The 14,060-nt window shown below is 29.7% G+C and overlaps 1 protein-coding gene across 12 annotated transcripts in view; it reads left to right on the top strand.

The window, feature by feature from the left end:
• Positions 1-13,627, top strand: part of LOC139527758 (septin-2B-like) — a 55,022-nt gene extending 41,395 nt beyond the window's left edge. For 4 of the 12 annotated variants that reach the window (XM_071323404.1, XM_071323399.1, XM_071323409.1 and 1 more), the window contains exons 6-13: positions 698-815; positions 1,672-1,773; positions 2,365-2,510; positions 4,433-4,540; positions 5,251-5,283; positions 8,575-8,647; positions 9,070-9,183; positions 11,310-13,627. In XM_071323404.1, the coding sequence (XP_071179505.1) occupies positions 698-815; positions 1,672-1,773; positions 2,365-2,510; positions 4,433-4,540; positions 5,251-5,283; positions 8,575-8,647; positions 9,070-9,183 (694 nt within the window). In that variant the 3' untranslated portion in view covers positions 11,310-13,627. The remainder of the gene's footprint in view (positions 1-697; positions 816-1,671; positions 1,774-2,364; positions 2,511-4,432; positions 4,541-5,250; positions 5,284-8,574; positions 8,648-9,069; positions 9,184-11,309) is intronic. The other 8 variants (XM_071323406.1, XM_071323402.1, XM_071323412.1 and 5 more) reach the window with 3 other exon arrangements.
• Positions 13,628-14,060: the final 433 nt, after the last annotated feature.

Genomic DNA, 14,060 nt, shown 5'->3' with positions numbered 1-14,060 from the left:
TATCGAACATACTCCTTTAGGCAACAATTGTTTACAAATGTTCAAATCTCATAAATCGAGTAAGGTCAAGGTCATAAACGAATACTAAGGACATTGCATGCATTCCCGCCCTTCATCATGTATGGACAAAAATCTTAAATCTGACCCGACTGGCCCTGAAATTACAACATTGCTCAAGAATATAAAATAAGCCAAATTTTATATTGTATTGTCACAATTAACCTTTCTGTCAATTTGTACATACATTATTGTATAATAAATGAAAGGTCATGAAATAAGAGGAATGAAAAAAATATGATGTATTGATAAGTAGTAATATATAATTATGGTGAATTGATTAGATCTCAAGTCGAGGAAAGGTAGATAAACAAGGCAAGAGAAGTGTATGCCTACATGTAAATATATTAGCACAACACAAAGCAAGCAGAGTTATTTCCCTTTATAACAAAGTTAATGAAAACCTTCAAGAGAAACTGAGTTGCTTCCCTTTCTATTATCATTTGATTTTTTTTCTGATACAAATGTATATGAATAATATTTTTCTTTAATGTTCGTTTTATAATTATAATGACCCAACAGCATTGCAAATTTTAAAGTTACAACTGTTTCAGTGAATAGTTTATTTATGTGTACTCTTTTGTTTCATTCATTTCATTGACAAAAAACTATGATTTGACTATTTTTCTGAAATTTTCAGGTTACGGCCCCTTGACATCACATTCATGAGAGCAGTCCACCATAAAGTTAACATTGTACCTGTAATAGCTAAAGCTGATACCCTCACAAAACAGGAAGTACAAAGACTAAAGAAAAGGGTACGTTATAATGTCAGTGTGCACTGTTAGCCACTAGTCCAATGCCCAGCCTAGTAAAATTTTATTTGGACTAGTATATAATCTATATTTGTTGCAAAAATTTGTTTAGACCAACAAAAAAAATGTCAGAAAATTGTCTTCATACTATAGCTAGTAACTAAAAAAGTTTGTCAAATATTTTGATGCTCTTGGAATTTTTGTATTATCTATATTACATCATCATTAGCTTATTATTAAACATTTGTGGTCAGATCTAATAGATTTGGAATAGATTTAGGTCATTTTATACAAACACATCTGAACAAATGACATGTACAGTAATGGAATATGAAGAATCAATATGTTCTATATTTCTAGAGAAAAACGATCTGCCAACACATTTTTTTTGTGAAAAACTATACATACATATATTATTTGCCTAATACATGTACCTTCCACTTGCAGAATATTTTAACAAGCTGACTTCTCACAAATTATCCCATTTCTCATGTTATTTGAACTAGTAATATGCTATAAAATAAACAGACTTGGTTAAAATGTTGATGTGAATTTAGTTCTTTCTAAGAAGCTCTGTGTGCTGAAGTATTTTATCTAGCTTATGGCTAGTGGGGTTATAACTTCATATGATGTGACATAAATCAGATAAAGCTAAAGAACATTAAGCAAACTACAATCATTTGTTTGGGAAAATTCAGTTTTAGGAAAGATTTGAAATTAAGAACTATTCCATGTACCAGAAAAATATGAAAGGCTTGGGGTAAAAAAAATTACCCCACCACATCTACAGTTTTAATTAATTATTTCGAATAATTGGTAAAACATTTCTACTTTAAATGTTTTGTATTTTATGTTCCAGGTTTTGGACCAGATAGATGAATATGGAATCAGTATTTACCCTCTACCTGATTGTGATTCAGATGAAGATGAAGACTATAGAGAACAGTGTCGTCAGCTCAAGGTCTGAAATTTGGGGAAAGATTTATTTCAAGATTTCTTGATATTTCTTTGTTAGGCATTGACATTTACTGCAGATAAATGTCAAGTGTATTGCAGATATACATTATACAAAAATGAACAATGAATCAATTAAAAAAATTACCATTTAAGTCTGCTATTCAAGTTGTATAGTAACTGAGCCTTGTTAGCAAAACCCAGTTATTTCCCTTGAGGTTTGTCCTCAAACTGAATCGCTTGAAAGTTGACATTCTTACATCTTTTGCATATTAGAAAACAGTATGAGATCAAGACTCGCTTGTGGTTATTTTCTAAAACCATAAGTTAGGCGGTATGTTCAATTGGATTGTTTCAAATTTTGTGGTTCACCTGGCCATTATGATTTCCTCAATAAGTTTTTCAGTTCTTTATTAGTAATATATAATGTGAAATAAAAAAATATATCAAACACAAAATTTGTCAATAATTTAGATATAACTAATGAGTTCTAAAATAAAACTTTTTTAAACCTGTGTTGTTACAACTTTAAGACAATAGCTTTCAGATTTTATTTTTATGAAAAATGAAGTTAGAAATCTAATGTTTAATTTTACAGGAAGCAGTGCCTTTTGCAGTTATTGGAGCCAATACAGTTATAGAAGTTAAAGGTCGTAAGGTCAGAGGTCGTATGTACCCATGGGGTGTAGTTGAGGTAGAGAATCCAGAACATTGTGATTTCATCAAACTAAGGACCATGCTCATGTAAGTTGTAATGGTGAAAAGTATAAAGGTCAAAGTTTACTGAACCATGAAGACGTCTTCTTTTGTTAGAGATCAGTCTTTTTTAGACATTACTTTGACAGTGTTGAATTTTTTTTAAACTAACTTATACAGTACATTCCGGTTATTTGCATAGCCTATTTGTCAGACGAAATTATGCAATAAAGCGGAGTATGCTTATATCCGAAATGCCAAAATACGGAGTCAAATAAAATCGATAGTGCAGATCAGTAAAAGGAAATCCTGAAGAAAGATGAACGTCCATAATCCTCTTACAACATATTAAATGATTATTTATTCTAATAAAAGTTATTTGTCTAGTGTCATGCATTTTATTTCATTGTTTATTCTTTCAATAAAGTTTATAAACACATTTAGTTTTAGTTTGTTTATGTACCAACTTTTCCTTTACCTGAGATACGAAAATAAAATTGTTCTAAAAATAGATTTGTTTCTATGACCCGGATGTACAAATTATATTGTTACGCTTTGATTAAAACAAACTGTTGAACAATGCTACACAGTTTATAATCATTTGATACAATAAATGTGTAATGAACTGCCTTTAATATACAGTATTTACCGATTGGACAGTGATGTAACACTGTTACTTTAACCTCGTTAGTTTCGTATATGCAAAGCACATCTAATGGGGCCCTGCACGGGTTATTTGCTTGACACGAGTGTTGAAAGTGAGAAAATATAATAATTTTAAGTTAATGTTCTTTTCAAAAAATATTAAAAATGAAAGATTGATGTATGAAATTCTTCAACCATATATAAATGCCCTGTAATATTTAACATAAATGTAGATCACCCCTAGCCAAATTACGAGATTGCACATTGGATAATGATTGATAATTAGCAAAGCGTTATTGTTTTAAAAATACACCCAAAATGTAATCTATGAACAATGTTTGAAATGCAATCAATAATTAACACCTTTTGAGATAGAAGATCATAGAATGGTTGTGTTTTTACAACAATCAGCTGATTGACATTTTTATGACCTCGAGGCTTAAAATAGAATATGGGAAACTTTACCTGTGTACACATCGAGGCCTTTTTTATAATCATATAAACACGAAAGAAACTGTTTTAAAACTTTATTTAAATAACACAGAAGTAAATGTGAAATAATATCAAAAATAATGATGCATTCAAAAAAAATATACTTACCAAATTGCTGTTTCCGGTCAAAACATCTCGTCAGTTTTAACTAAGCATATCTAGCTGGCGATTATTTTCTATGCAATTAACCGAAATGCCACTTGTGGGGCTATGCATATAACCGTACAATTTAACATTAGATGAATGGGAAATGGTTTTGTGCAGGAGAAAAGTATGCAATTAACCGAATTATGCTATTAAGCGGTATGCAATTAAGTGGAATCGACTGTATTGACTGTTGCATGCTGTTCAAAGAAGAAAAAAAAACCTAATAAAACGTATAGATTTTTTGTTTAAAACCAAATTTATACACACAGCTAACAGCAGTATTTACATGTTAGTAGCACAGTTTCACTTAATCATTTATTAGTTTTTCAAAAGAAGTTTTCTTTGTAAAATTTTAATAAAAAAACAGTGACTTACAATAACAGAAAAACTCACCAACTACTTATATTATAAAAGATTTTCTATTACTGCATTCTATCTGTTTTGTAGATGTGTTACTGTAAATTCAAAAATTATTGCAATGTTTTTATTATTTTGAAAAATGAGACAGGGTTTTAATCGCAATAATTTAATTAAATTTATGAATTAAACTGGATTTTTCTCAATATCACAATAATTAAAATCGCATTTTTAATAGTAAAAAATGACAAAGTGTAAATGATAAATGCACACAATAATTTCTGAATTGACAATATTTAGAGATTATAATTATATCTCTCTATTTTCAGCACACATATGCAGGACTTACAAGAAGTTACACAAGAAGTGCATTATGAGAACTTCAGAGCTGACAAACTCGCAGGAGGTGGCGGCCAGGCTATGCCTAAGAAAGTCAGGTGTGTATTTAACCCTATATCAACTATACCATCTAAGTTGAATTTTATTTATTATATGTTTTCTCCTATTCTTCACTGTTGTTGTTGAGTTATGGATTCCTGCTATCCATTTATTTTATTTTTATGCCAATTGTGTGCTTTTCTTGTCATTGTTTATAAGGCCAGGATCTCTGTGTTATAAAAAGTGTGGAAAAACTAACTCCATGCAAACAGATTTAAGGTTTATATTGGAGTAACAAGTTCCATATAGTGATATTCTTCTAATGATATATATATAGGAATCTGTTTAGTAATTAATATTATGAAAATATATGAAAAACCACATGTTTTTTTAATGGGAGTTAACTCTTGATTTACCCTAAAAAAAATGGAATAGTAGAAAACTTCAATACTTTTTTCAGATTAAGCATCTAACATTTTAGATGATATTAATATTTAGGAACTATTTTCACACAAATCTCACAGGGAGGAGGGGGTAAACATTTTGTTATCAAAAATATAAAATAAGACAGTGAAAAATTTGATAACTTGCAAAAGTAATAGACAGTGCTTAATATCATGCATATTATATCCTCATATGAAATGACACACAGATAGTTTATTATGTGAATAGCTTTCTGAAGAGCAGAATTCAAGAAAGAATTGAAAAAGACATCAATTTAATGTTCATTGTATCATTTTATCATGTATGTAACATTCGCACTTTACAGAGGAAGGCAGCGTGAAGAAGCTGTTGAGCAGGAGTAGGTCTCATTTACATATTATGCATATTCATGAAGTCATTCAAGCATGTCACTTTCATTTTAATCATTCAATTGTGTTAGTGTTAGAGGGACATGTCAACTATAACAGATTATTCAGAATGAAAAGTTGCATGAATCCATGAGTAACTTCCCTTTGATAACAGACTGCATGAATTAAAAAAGTTTTCCTGCCCAAGCAATTCATTTCCATGGTAACAGATTTTTTCCTTTATGCAAAGTAATATTTCCTTATTTTTTACTAGATTTGAGACGATTAAAAACTTTAATTCACATGTTTTGGAGGGAACATGTGAAAGGTTTGTTTTAAGCCTACAGGCTCTTAAGTTCATATACGAAATGCCAGAATAAAAAACCCAGGTGGTTTGGCTTTGGGTTGTATGATAGCTCCAACTTTAACAGAATATTTTCAGCAAAGAAATTGCAGGCTTTATAAGTATAAATTTCCCTTGCAAACATTAAGCTTTTATGGTAGCTAAATTTTTTTTTGTTAATGTAAAACTGCTTTTCTTTAAAGAAACAAAAAAAAAAAAAAATAACCAGCTTTTTTTACGCAGATTAATAAAGATAAGATAACAGCTTTTCTGCAACAAGAAAATGAAGAAGATGAAACAGAATGCTAAAGATTACTTATTTCATAACTATTATGGAGCCAATTAAAACTACTTCTTTTATTTACATGATTTTATGTGGCAAATCTAAAACTATTAATTCTATAACCGAAAAAGACTTTTTTTTTGGACAATCCACAAAAATGATATTTTATAAATAAAAAGTTGTTTATTATATAGATGAAGGTTATATTTTTTTATTTTCCCTTTGTTATGAATTTCAGATAATATTGCATGTGAAATAACTCCTTTATTTTCACCTTTGAGACTTCCCCACCTTTGACCGGACCCTCACTTGTATTAAAAATAAAATGATGGGATACGATTGCCAATGAGACAACAGACCTCAAGAAACTAATAAGGTAGAAGTTATAAACAAAAGCTCATCATATGGCCTTTTACAATTAGCAAAACACATGCATGGCAACCAAATTAAGATTTGTGCTTTGACTAATTGATTTAGTCTGTCCCATATCAACCATTAATCAATATTTGGGTTTATTCAAAACATCTTCTTGCATTACAACAATTAAAAAAAATGCACCAGTCTTCTCAAAATGATGATTTTATATTTGACAACAATAATCAATATACATATACTCATACGCCAAAAATTGAAATCGGCTTACAAAAATTGAATCCAACTAGGACCAGTAACAAACAAGGGTTTTGATTATCTGTTGCTTATTAATAAAAGTATAACAAATCGTTGTATTTGATTGTAAGAATAAGAACACTTGTGACTAAAAGCCAAGATGGATAAAACTTGTGCTGGGCACATTTAATCATGCATCCTTCAGTCACATCTTGTCTTATTTTTTTTTATTCAAATAAAGCGATCAGTATACTGTAATTCACAGCAAGATGGTAAAGGTTTTAAGATTTTAAATGTACAGTGAAACCTGATTAAACCGAACCCTGAATAAACCGGAAACCTGTCTAATCCAAACTTGTTCTGAAGACCAATCATATCACATTTTATGCATTGTGAACCTGATGAAACCGAATACCTGCCAAAACCGAACAAAATCTCGAAGTCCCGAAAGGGTTCGGTTTAGTCAGGTTTCACTGTATTATTAATTTCTATTGTGATAATTATCATTTGATGTCAGAAATGAGACACAGAATTGTGTTGTATTGTATAATATTATTGCATTTTAATGAGAATAGAAGAATGAACATAGTATACATTACTTATTTTATTATTTTTATTTCTACTTTTTCCTATGTGTCTGTGTGTGTATCTATGGTACCAATATATTATATATTTGGTAAGCGTACGTTAGAAGTTGTAGTGTGTAGTTTGTGTAACTCTGTATTTATTTATTTTTTATCAAGTTGATCAAATTTATTTTCATTTTCTGATGTCTTTTTTGGAAGAATAAAATTGAGAAAGGAAATGGGGAATGTGTCAAAGCGACAAGAACATCCCGACCATAGGGCAGACAACAGCCGAAAACCACCAATGGGTTTTTTATCAGCAAAGAAAAATTGTAGTTTTAAGATTTTGAATTTGATCACCTTTCTAACAATATCTTGAAAAAATATTATGCATATCATAAATATTTCTGAATGTATTTGAATTGATTTGAATATCCAAAAGGTTTATACCCATCTGTCCATAAAAAGTTGGAAAATGGCATAAATTTGGCAAAATTTTGGCTATGTTCTGTAGCTGGTTTTATACATATGTCTCCAATCATCACACCTATAGATTATAATGTATTACAACTATAAACAATTTGTTACAACTATAACTATCTTTAGATTATAAAGAATTGTTATTTACTCCAATGTCAAAAGTTAGATGCTACAAAAATTTATTAAATTTGATAAAATGTTGCCAAAATCCAAGTTTTTCATAGGCAGAAATAAACATTAATATTATGATTTTTTTTTATTTGTGTGGTTTATACTGACAATTGTTTTCTCTACTCTAACCAAGCATATGGTTTACTTTAAACTAAACTTTTTATGCATCTTTAGCATATTTTCTCAAATTTTGATTAACTCTTAATAGATGTGTTTTTAAAGCACTATTTTATGTAGAGTGTCTCACTTCACATAGTCAGATACAACTGTTTATAGAAAAACATTTTTCAGACATTTGATGAAATTTCTCTTTTGAACACTTTCTTCTCTTACAAATTACTAATTATTTAGATTTAATTAATCTAGTAAAATGGATTTTTATGGGTCTTGTTTAAAAAACTAAAAACTTATATACATTTTATATAAAATTTTAAAATTGATTTTTGTAATATCAAAATTATCTACTGTATATTGAATAAAAACCTGAAGAAGTAGTAATGCATGTAGCAAATCTCTTGGCTGCCATTACATGTGCATATTTTTATCTTTTGTGAATTTATAGCCTAGGCCAATTTCAATTAAAATTCTGATCACCATATAAATCTATGGCAAATTAACATGTACGAATTGTCATTTAATAATTAGATAATGATTTTCATTATTGTTTTTAAAAACTTTAAAAAATACTAGATGTTCATTTTAAAAAATGACTGCAGTCGAAAGGCTTGTTACAAAATCTGTGTATAAGTATTTTCTAGGTACCAACTATTGTAACTTTTAATTTGACATGTTATAGTAGCCAGATTTTCCACTGCTTGTATAATAACACTCTATTCATTTTTTATTACAGTAAAAATCGTCGCCCTGAAAGTATGGTTGGTGGCGATGAGAAGGAAAAACAATTACAAGAAAAAGATGCAGAGGTAAAGTTTTAACACCAAGCTGACAGTGGTGGATAAGATTTTCATACCTTAAAATTTAGTGTCTTACACTGTATCATGTACTTTTTAAGTGGAAGGGACAAGCTGGCAAACATTTGTATTACAAGCAAAGAAAATCACATTTTGGGGTGTTTTTTTTTTTTAATTTATGAAATCGAATTAAAAGTTATAATTTTTTATATTGATTGTCTATTTCTATGTCAAGTAATGTGATGAATCAATAGTCTTTTGTAATTGTAAACACTGGTAAAAGTAACTAGCGATCATTAAGCCTTAGTTCTCTTAATTTGAGAAATTCTACCAATCAGGCATCAAGATCTTTCCTTCATGCTTTTAAAAAAAAAGTCTGTTAAGCTATATTCTTTTAATAAAAAAAAATCCAACATTTTACATTTCTTTCACAGCTGAGGAGGATGCAGGAGATGGTAGCTAGAATGCAGGCTGAGATGGAGCAACAAAAACGTATGGCTGGAACACCAGGCAAACAAAATGGGGGTATCAAAACAGAAAATGTCTAGGTTAGTTGGTAATCATAAAATGTTTCGTTCATCATTATATTCTCTAGACAATACAAAACCAACTTTTTAGGTTGGGAATAGAAAAATTGAAAATAGAGAAAGACAAAAAAGAAATATAAGTTAAGAAATAGATGTATGAACTAATAAAAAATGACAGACAAAAATAGTGAACACAAAACTGAAGCTTCCTGCAATAGAACGTATTGCTATTTCGGAATATGCAACACTTGATTAAAAAATTTGTGACACTTGAACAATTGACTTCATATAACAAGTACTTTTGTTGAATGCTTAAGATTATTGTACTTCTTTGTTTCTACAGATTATATGCAGTTTCATTCTAAAGAGTAATTAATGATAGATTGCACTGTCAATCATTCTTGAAAAAGATGGTCAGTCTTTCATCTTTTGTTGAATTTTAAAGTCAATTTAAAACATCTTTAAAGAAAACATGTCTTAGCTTTTTAGCTCAACTGGCCCAAAGGGCCAAGTGAGCTTTTCTCATCACTTTGCGTCCGGCGTCCGGCATTGTCGTTGTCGTCGTAAATCTTAGTAATCTTTTACAAAAATCTTCTCCTCTGAAACTACTGAGCCAAATTAAACCAAACTTGGCCACAATCATCATTGGGGTATCTAGTTTAAAAATTGTGTCCAGTGACACCATGGCTAAAAATAGAACATAGGGGTAAAAATGCAGTTTTTGGCTTATAACTCAAAAACCAAAGCATTGAGAGCAAATCTGACATGGGGGTTAAATTGTTTATCAGGTCAAGATCTATCTGCCCTGAAAATTTCAGATGAATCGAACAACCCTTTGTTGGGTTGCTGCCCCTGAATTGGTAGTTTTAAGGAAATTTTGCTGCTTTTGGTTACTATCTTGAATAATATTATAGATAGAGATAAACTGTAAACAGCAATAATGTTCAGCAAAATAAGATTTACAAATAAGTCAACATGACCGAAATGGTCAGTTGACCCCTTTAGGAGTTATTGCCCTTTATAGTCAATTTTTAACCATTTTTCGTAAATCTTAGTAATCTTTTACAAAAATCTTCTCCTCTGAAACTACTAGGCCAAATTGAATCAAACTTGGCCACAAGCATCATTGGGGTATCTAGTTTAAAAATTGTGTCCGGTGACCCGGTCAACTAACCAAGATAACAGCCATGGCTAAAAATAGAACATAGGGGTAAAATGCAGTTTTTGGCTTATAACTCAAAAACCAAAGCATTAAGAGCAAATCTGGTATGGGTTAAATTGTTTATCAGGTCAAGATATATCTGCCCTGCAAATTCCAGATGAATCGAACAACCCGTTGTTGGGTTGCTGCCTCTGAATTGGTAATTTTAAGGAAATTTTGCTGTTTTTGATTATTATCTCAAATAATATTATAGATAGAGATAAACAGTAAACAGCAATAATGTTCAGCAAAGTAAGATTTACAAATAAGTCAACATGACCGAAATGGTCAGTTGACCCCTTTAGGAGTTATTGCCCTTCATAGTCAATTTTTAACCATTTTTCGTAAATCTTAGTAATCTTTTACAAAAATCTTCTCCTCTGAAACTACTGGACCAAATTAAACCAAACTTGGCCACAATCATCATTGGGGTATCTAGTTTAAAAATTGTGTCCAGTGACCCGGTCAACCAACCAAGATGGCCACCATGGCTAAAAATAGATAATAGGGGTAAAATGCAGTTTTTGGCTTATAACTAAAAAATTAAAGCATTTAGAGAAAATCTGACATGGAATTAAATTGTTTATCAGGTCAAGATCTATCTGCCCTGAAAATTTCAGATGAATTGAACAACCAGTTGTTGGGTTGCTGCCTCTGAATTGGTAATTTTAAGGAAATTTTGCTGTTTTTGGTTATTATCTTGAATAATATTATAGATAGTTCATTATAGATAGAAATAATTGTAGCAACAAGAATGTTCAGTAAAGTAAGATCTACAAACACATCACCATCATCAAAACACAATTATGTTATGAATTTATCTGTGTCCATTGTTTAATATGCACATAGACCAAGGTGAGCGGCACAGGCTCTTAAGAGCCTCTAGTTTTAGGTTTGAATTTTAGAAATCTTGTCACTACTAATCATTCTCTATATTTATTTACAGATTTAGTGCCACATATTAGATGGAAAAAAGGTTATATGACAACATGGTGCTACCAAGGCAACAGTTTATTACTAACATTGAATTGGAATGGCGTTTGTTTTCTAACAGAATTTTCCATCAAATTGCAACATTTTACAAACTTTTTGTATTTCATTCCTTGTTAAAGATCAAAATCAGATTTGTCAGAAATTTTATATTTATTGTAAACGGTTGCAATTTATTTTTATGGTGTATTTTTTGTTGCTTGTTTTATTTTGCAAATATTTACAAAGGGAGACAAATGTGACCTGTGAAAGGGAAGTAACTGTGCAATTCTCTCCTAATAATTCAACACATCTTCATACAAATATTTCAGACCTTAATCACTAGTGAGAAATTAAATGTTAATTCAGTATTATGAAATATGATAGGTCAAGAATGTTTGATTGAACAAATGGTTAACCAATGAATTTCTTTTTTATATTTTAAAGAAGATCAAAGAGTTCTTTTTACTAATGACAGGGAATTTTGTTTTTAGTATTTGATCTCTGAATTTGAATTATATGACAGGCTCTTTTTTAGTTTTTGATCTCTGAATTTGCTTCAATTAACCTTTGGCATTTAATATTATTCTTAACCACTGAAAAATAGATTCTAGTCAATTTCTCTTGCCAAATTAAGCTTTAATGATACAAAATATTTTACACAACTACAGCAAGTAGAGTATTTTTCTATAGATCTCTCTGAAAAAGTTAAAATTTTCAGAAAAAAAGGCAGTAAGGTTTATCTAATGTGTTCAGCGACTGTTAAAATTAAAATGGATCCAGTATGACTTAGCTATTTTTAGGTAAATGAAGAAAAAAAGATTAATTGATCAAAATCTCTTGTCCTGATTCTTTCAGGTTATAGCCTGAGCAATTATTATACCATGTACATACAGGAAGTAGTTTAGAGCCTGTATCCCTGTAGACCCATACATGTATCTTTAGTAGACATTCCTTCAGTGTAGTTTGTCAGAGGGGCCAGGTCTCTGTTATATATGTTTTCTGTAATGATTTAATGCACCAAGACTTAGTATTTAAATCCAATAACTGGAAGGGCTCCTAGTATTCTTACATTATCCAATGAAATATCGTGAATTGAAGTACATTTTCTTTGGAATTCTTAGTCATTCATGTTCATTTAAATTACTTAGATCCCTTCTATTGGAATGGCAGGACCATACAATTATAGGATAAGTTATTTTGTTGATGGGTTAAAGTGCTAATTTACAAATGTAAATATACTGCTGAGTATCTTGTAAAACCTATACAAATGTCTTCCTCAAGAGAGATAACTCTGTAAGTCATCAGAATGTTTAAATGGCATTAGGGGAAAAAAGCATTGTTTTAACTCAGTCTAAAACTTTAAAAGCCTATAAAGAAAACATTTTTTACTAATGTTTTAAGTCTATTTCGTGCAAAAATTGTTGCAAGAAGCTTTTAATTATTTTTTTAAATGAAAATAGAATATTTAAGAATATCTTTTTTTTTTAGATTTAAGTGATTCACCAATCTTCCCACCAAAAACAAATTAAGTATTTTTTTGCATTTATTTCTATAGAATCTCATACTTCTACATACTATATATTAGTCAGCAATAATTTTATATCATTTTACGGCATAATTGTAATTATTCCATTTATTTGTGTCAAATTTTATTTATTTGTTGTTTCGTATGATAATCATGTTCATTTATGTCTGGTGTTTCTGCTTTGACCAGTCTCAAAAGTATTCTTAGATGATAAAAATATCATAACAAGTTCTGCTTTGTATTATGAGAAATTTAAAACATTTTTATTTTCACTTATTTATGAAATGATATTTCAAATGAGATGAATTTAGTACTCAAATTTGCATCAATCTTCACAATTAAACCATAGACCCATTTATATTTTAAAATGTACAAGGACCAACTTCTTTAAAGAGGTGTTATGAATGTAATAGATAATTTTTTTTTAAATTAAAGTTTTCACAAAGACTTCAGATGAAATCATAACCCCAATTTAGAAATTGAAAATCTTAATGATATAAGAGTTTTTGTTAACTTTTTGTAGAACTTAAACTGGCAATTTCTTTAATTTGAAATGTTCAAAGCATCTTTTATTTCAATTGAAAGTTCAGACATCATTGATTGAATGGAATATTTGGCTTTTATAACATGTTTAAAAACACTTCTTATTGACTGGTCAGGCTGAAGATACTACTGTAAAATGTGTATTATGTGTAACATATACAATCAATCATATACAAAAATGAATTATACATTCAACAAATGAAAATAATAAAAATTTTATGTAATACACTTGTTTCTTATGAATAGCAGGAAAAATATAGTGAAAGTAAAGCACAATGAGTCAGTACTGATGAAACATGCTGAAATAGAAAGCCATTCCAGAAAAAAAAGCTTACATTTGAAAGAATTTTTTAAGTCTCCATTGTAATTGATGATTACCCTTAGTTCTATAGCTTTGATATACAACTATCTGTACTGTTGTAAAAATGAAGAGATGTTGTATTCTGCCCAATACGACAATTATTAGCACACTACTGGTGTTCAAGTGTTAAGTTGACATTCACACAGCTCATAAAAAACAACAAAAACAAAGAATACTTATGTGCTATAATACCCCCAAAATAAGTTCAATAGGTTGAAGTCAAGATACTTGGTAAAATAGAATTATATTGATTCGGTGCAGATTGTTGCTTTCTGACAATGTGAGTGAATTTCCTA

The sequence above is a fragment of the Mytilus edulis genome, chromosome 6, assembly GCF_963676685.1.
Source record: "Mytilus edulis chromosome 6, xbMytEdul2.2, whole genome shotgun sequence".
NCBI lineage: Eukaryota > Metazoa > Mollusca > Bivalvia > Mytilida > Mytilidae > Mytilus > Mytilus edulis.
The sequence above is the reverse complement of the archived record's forward strand: the minus strand, read 5'-3'. Positions and strand labels throughout refer to the sequence as shown.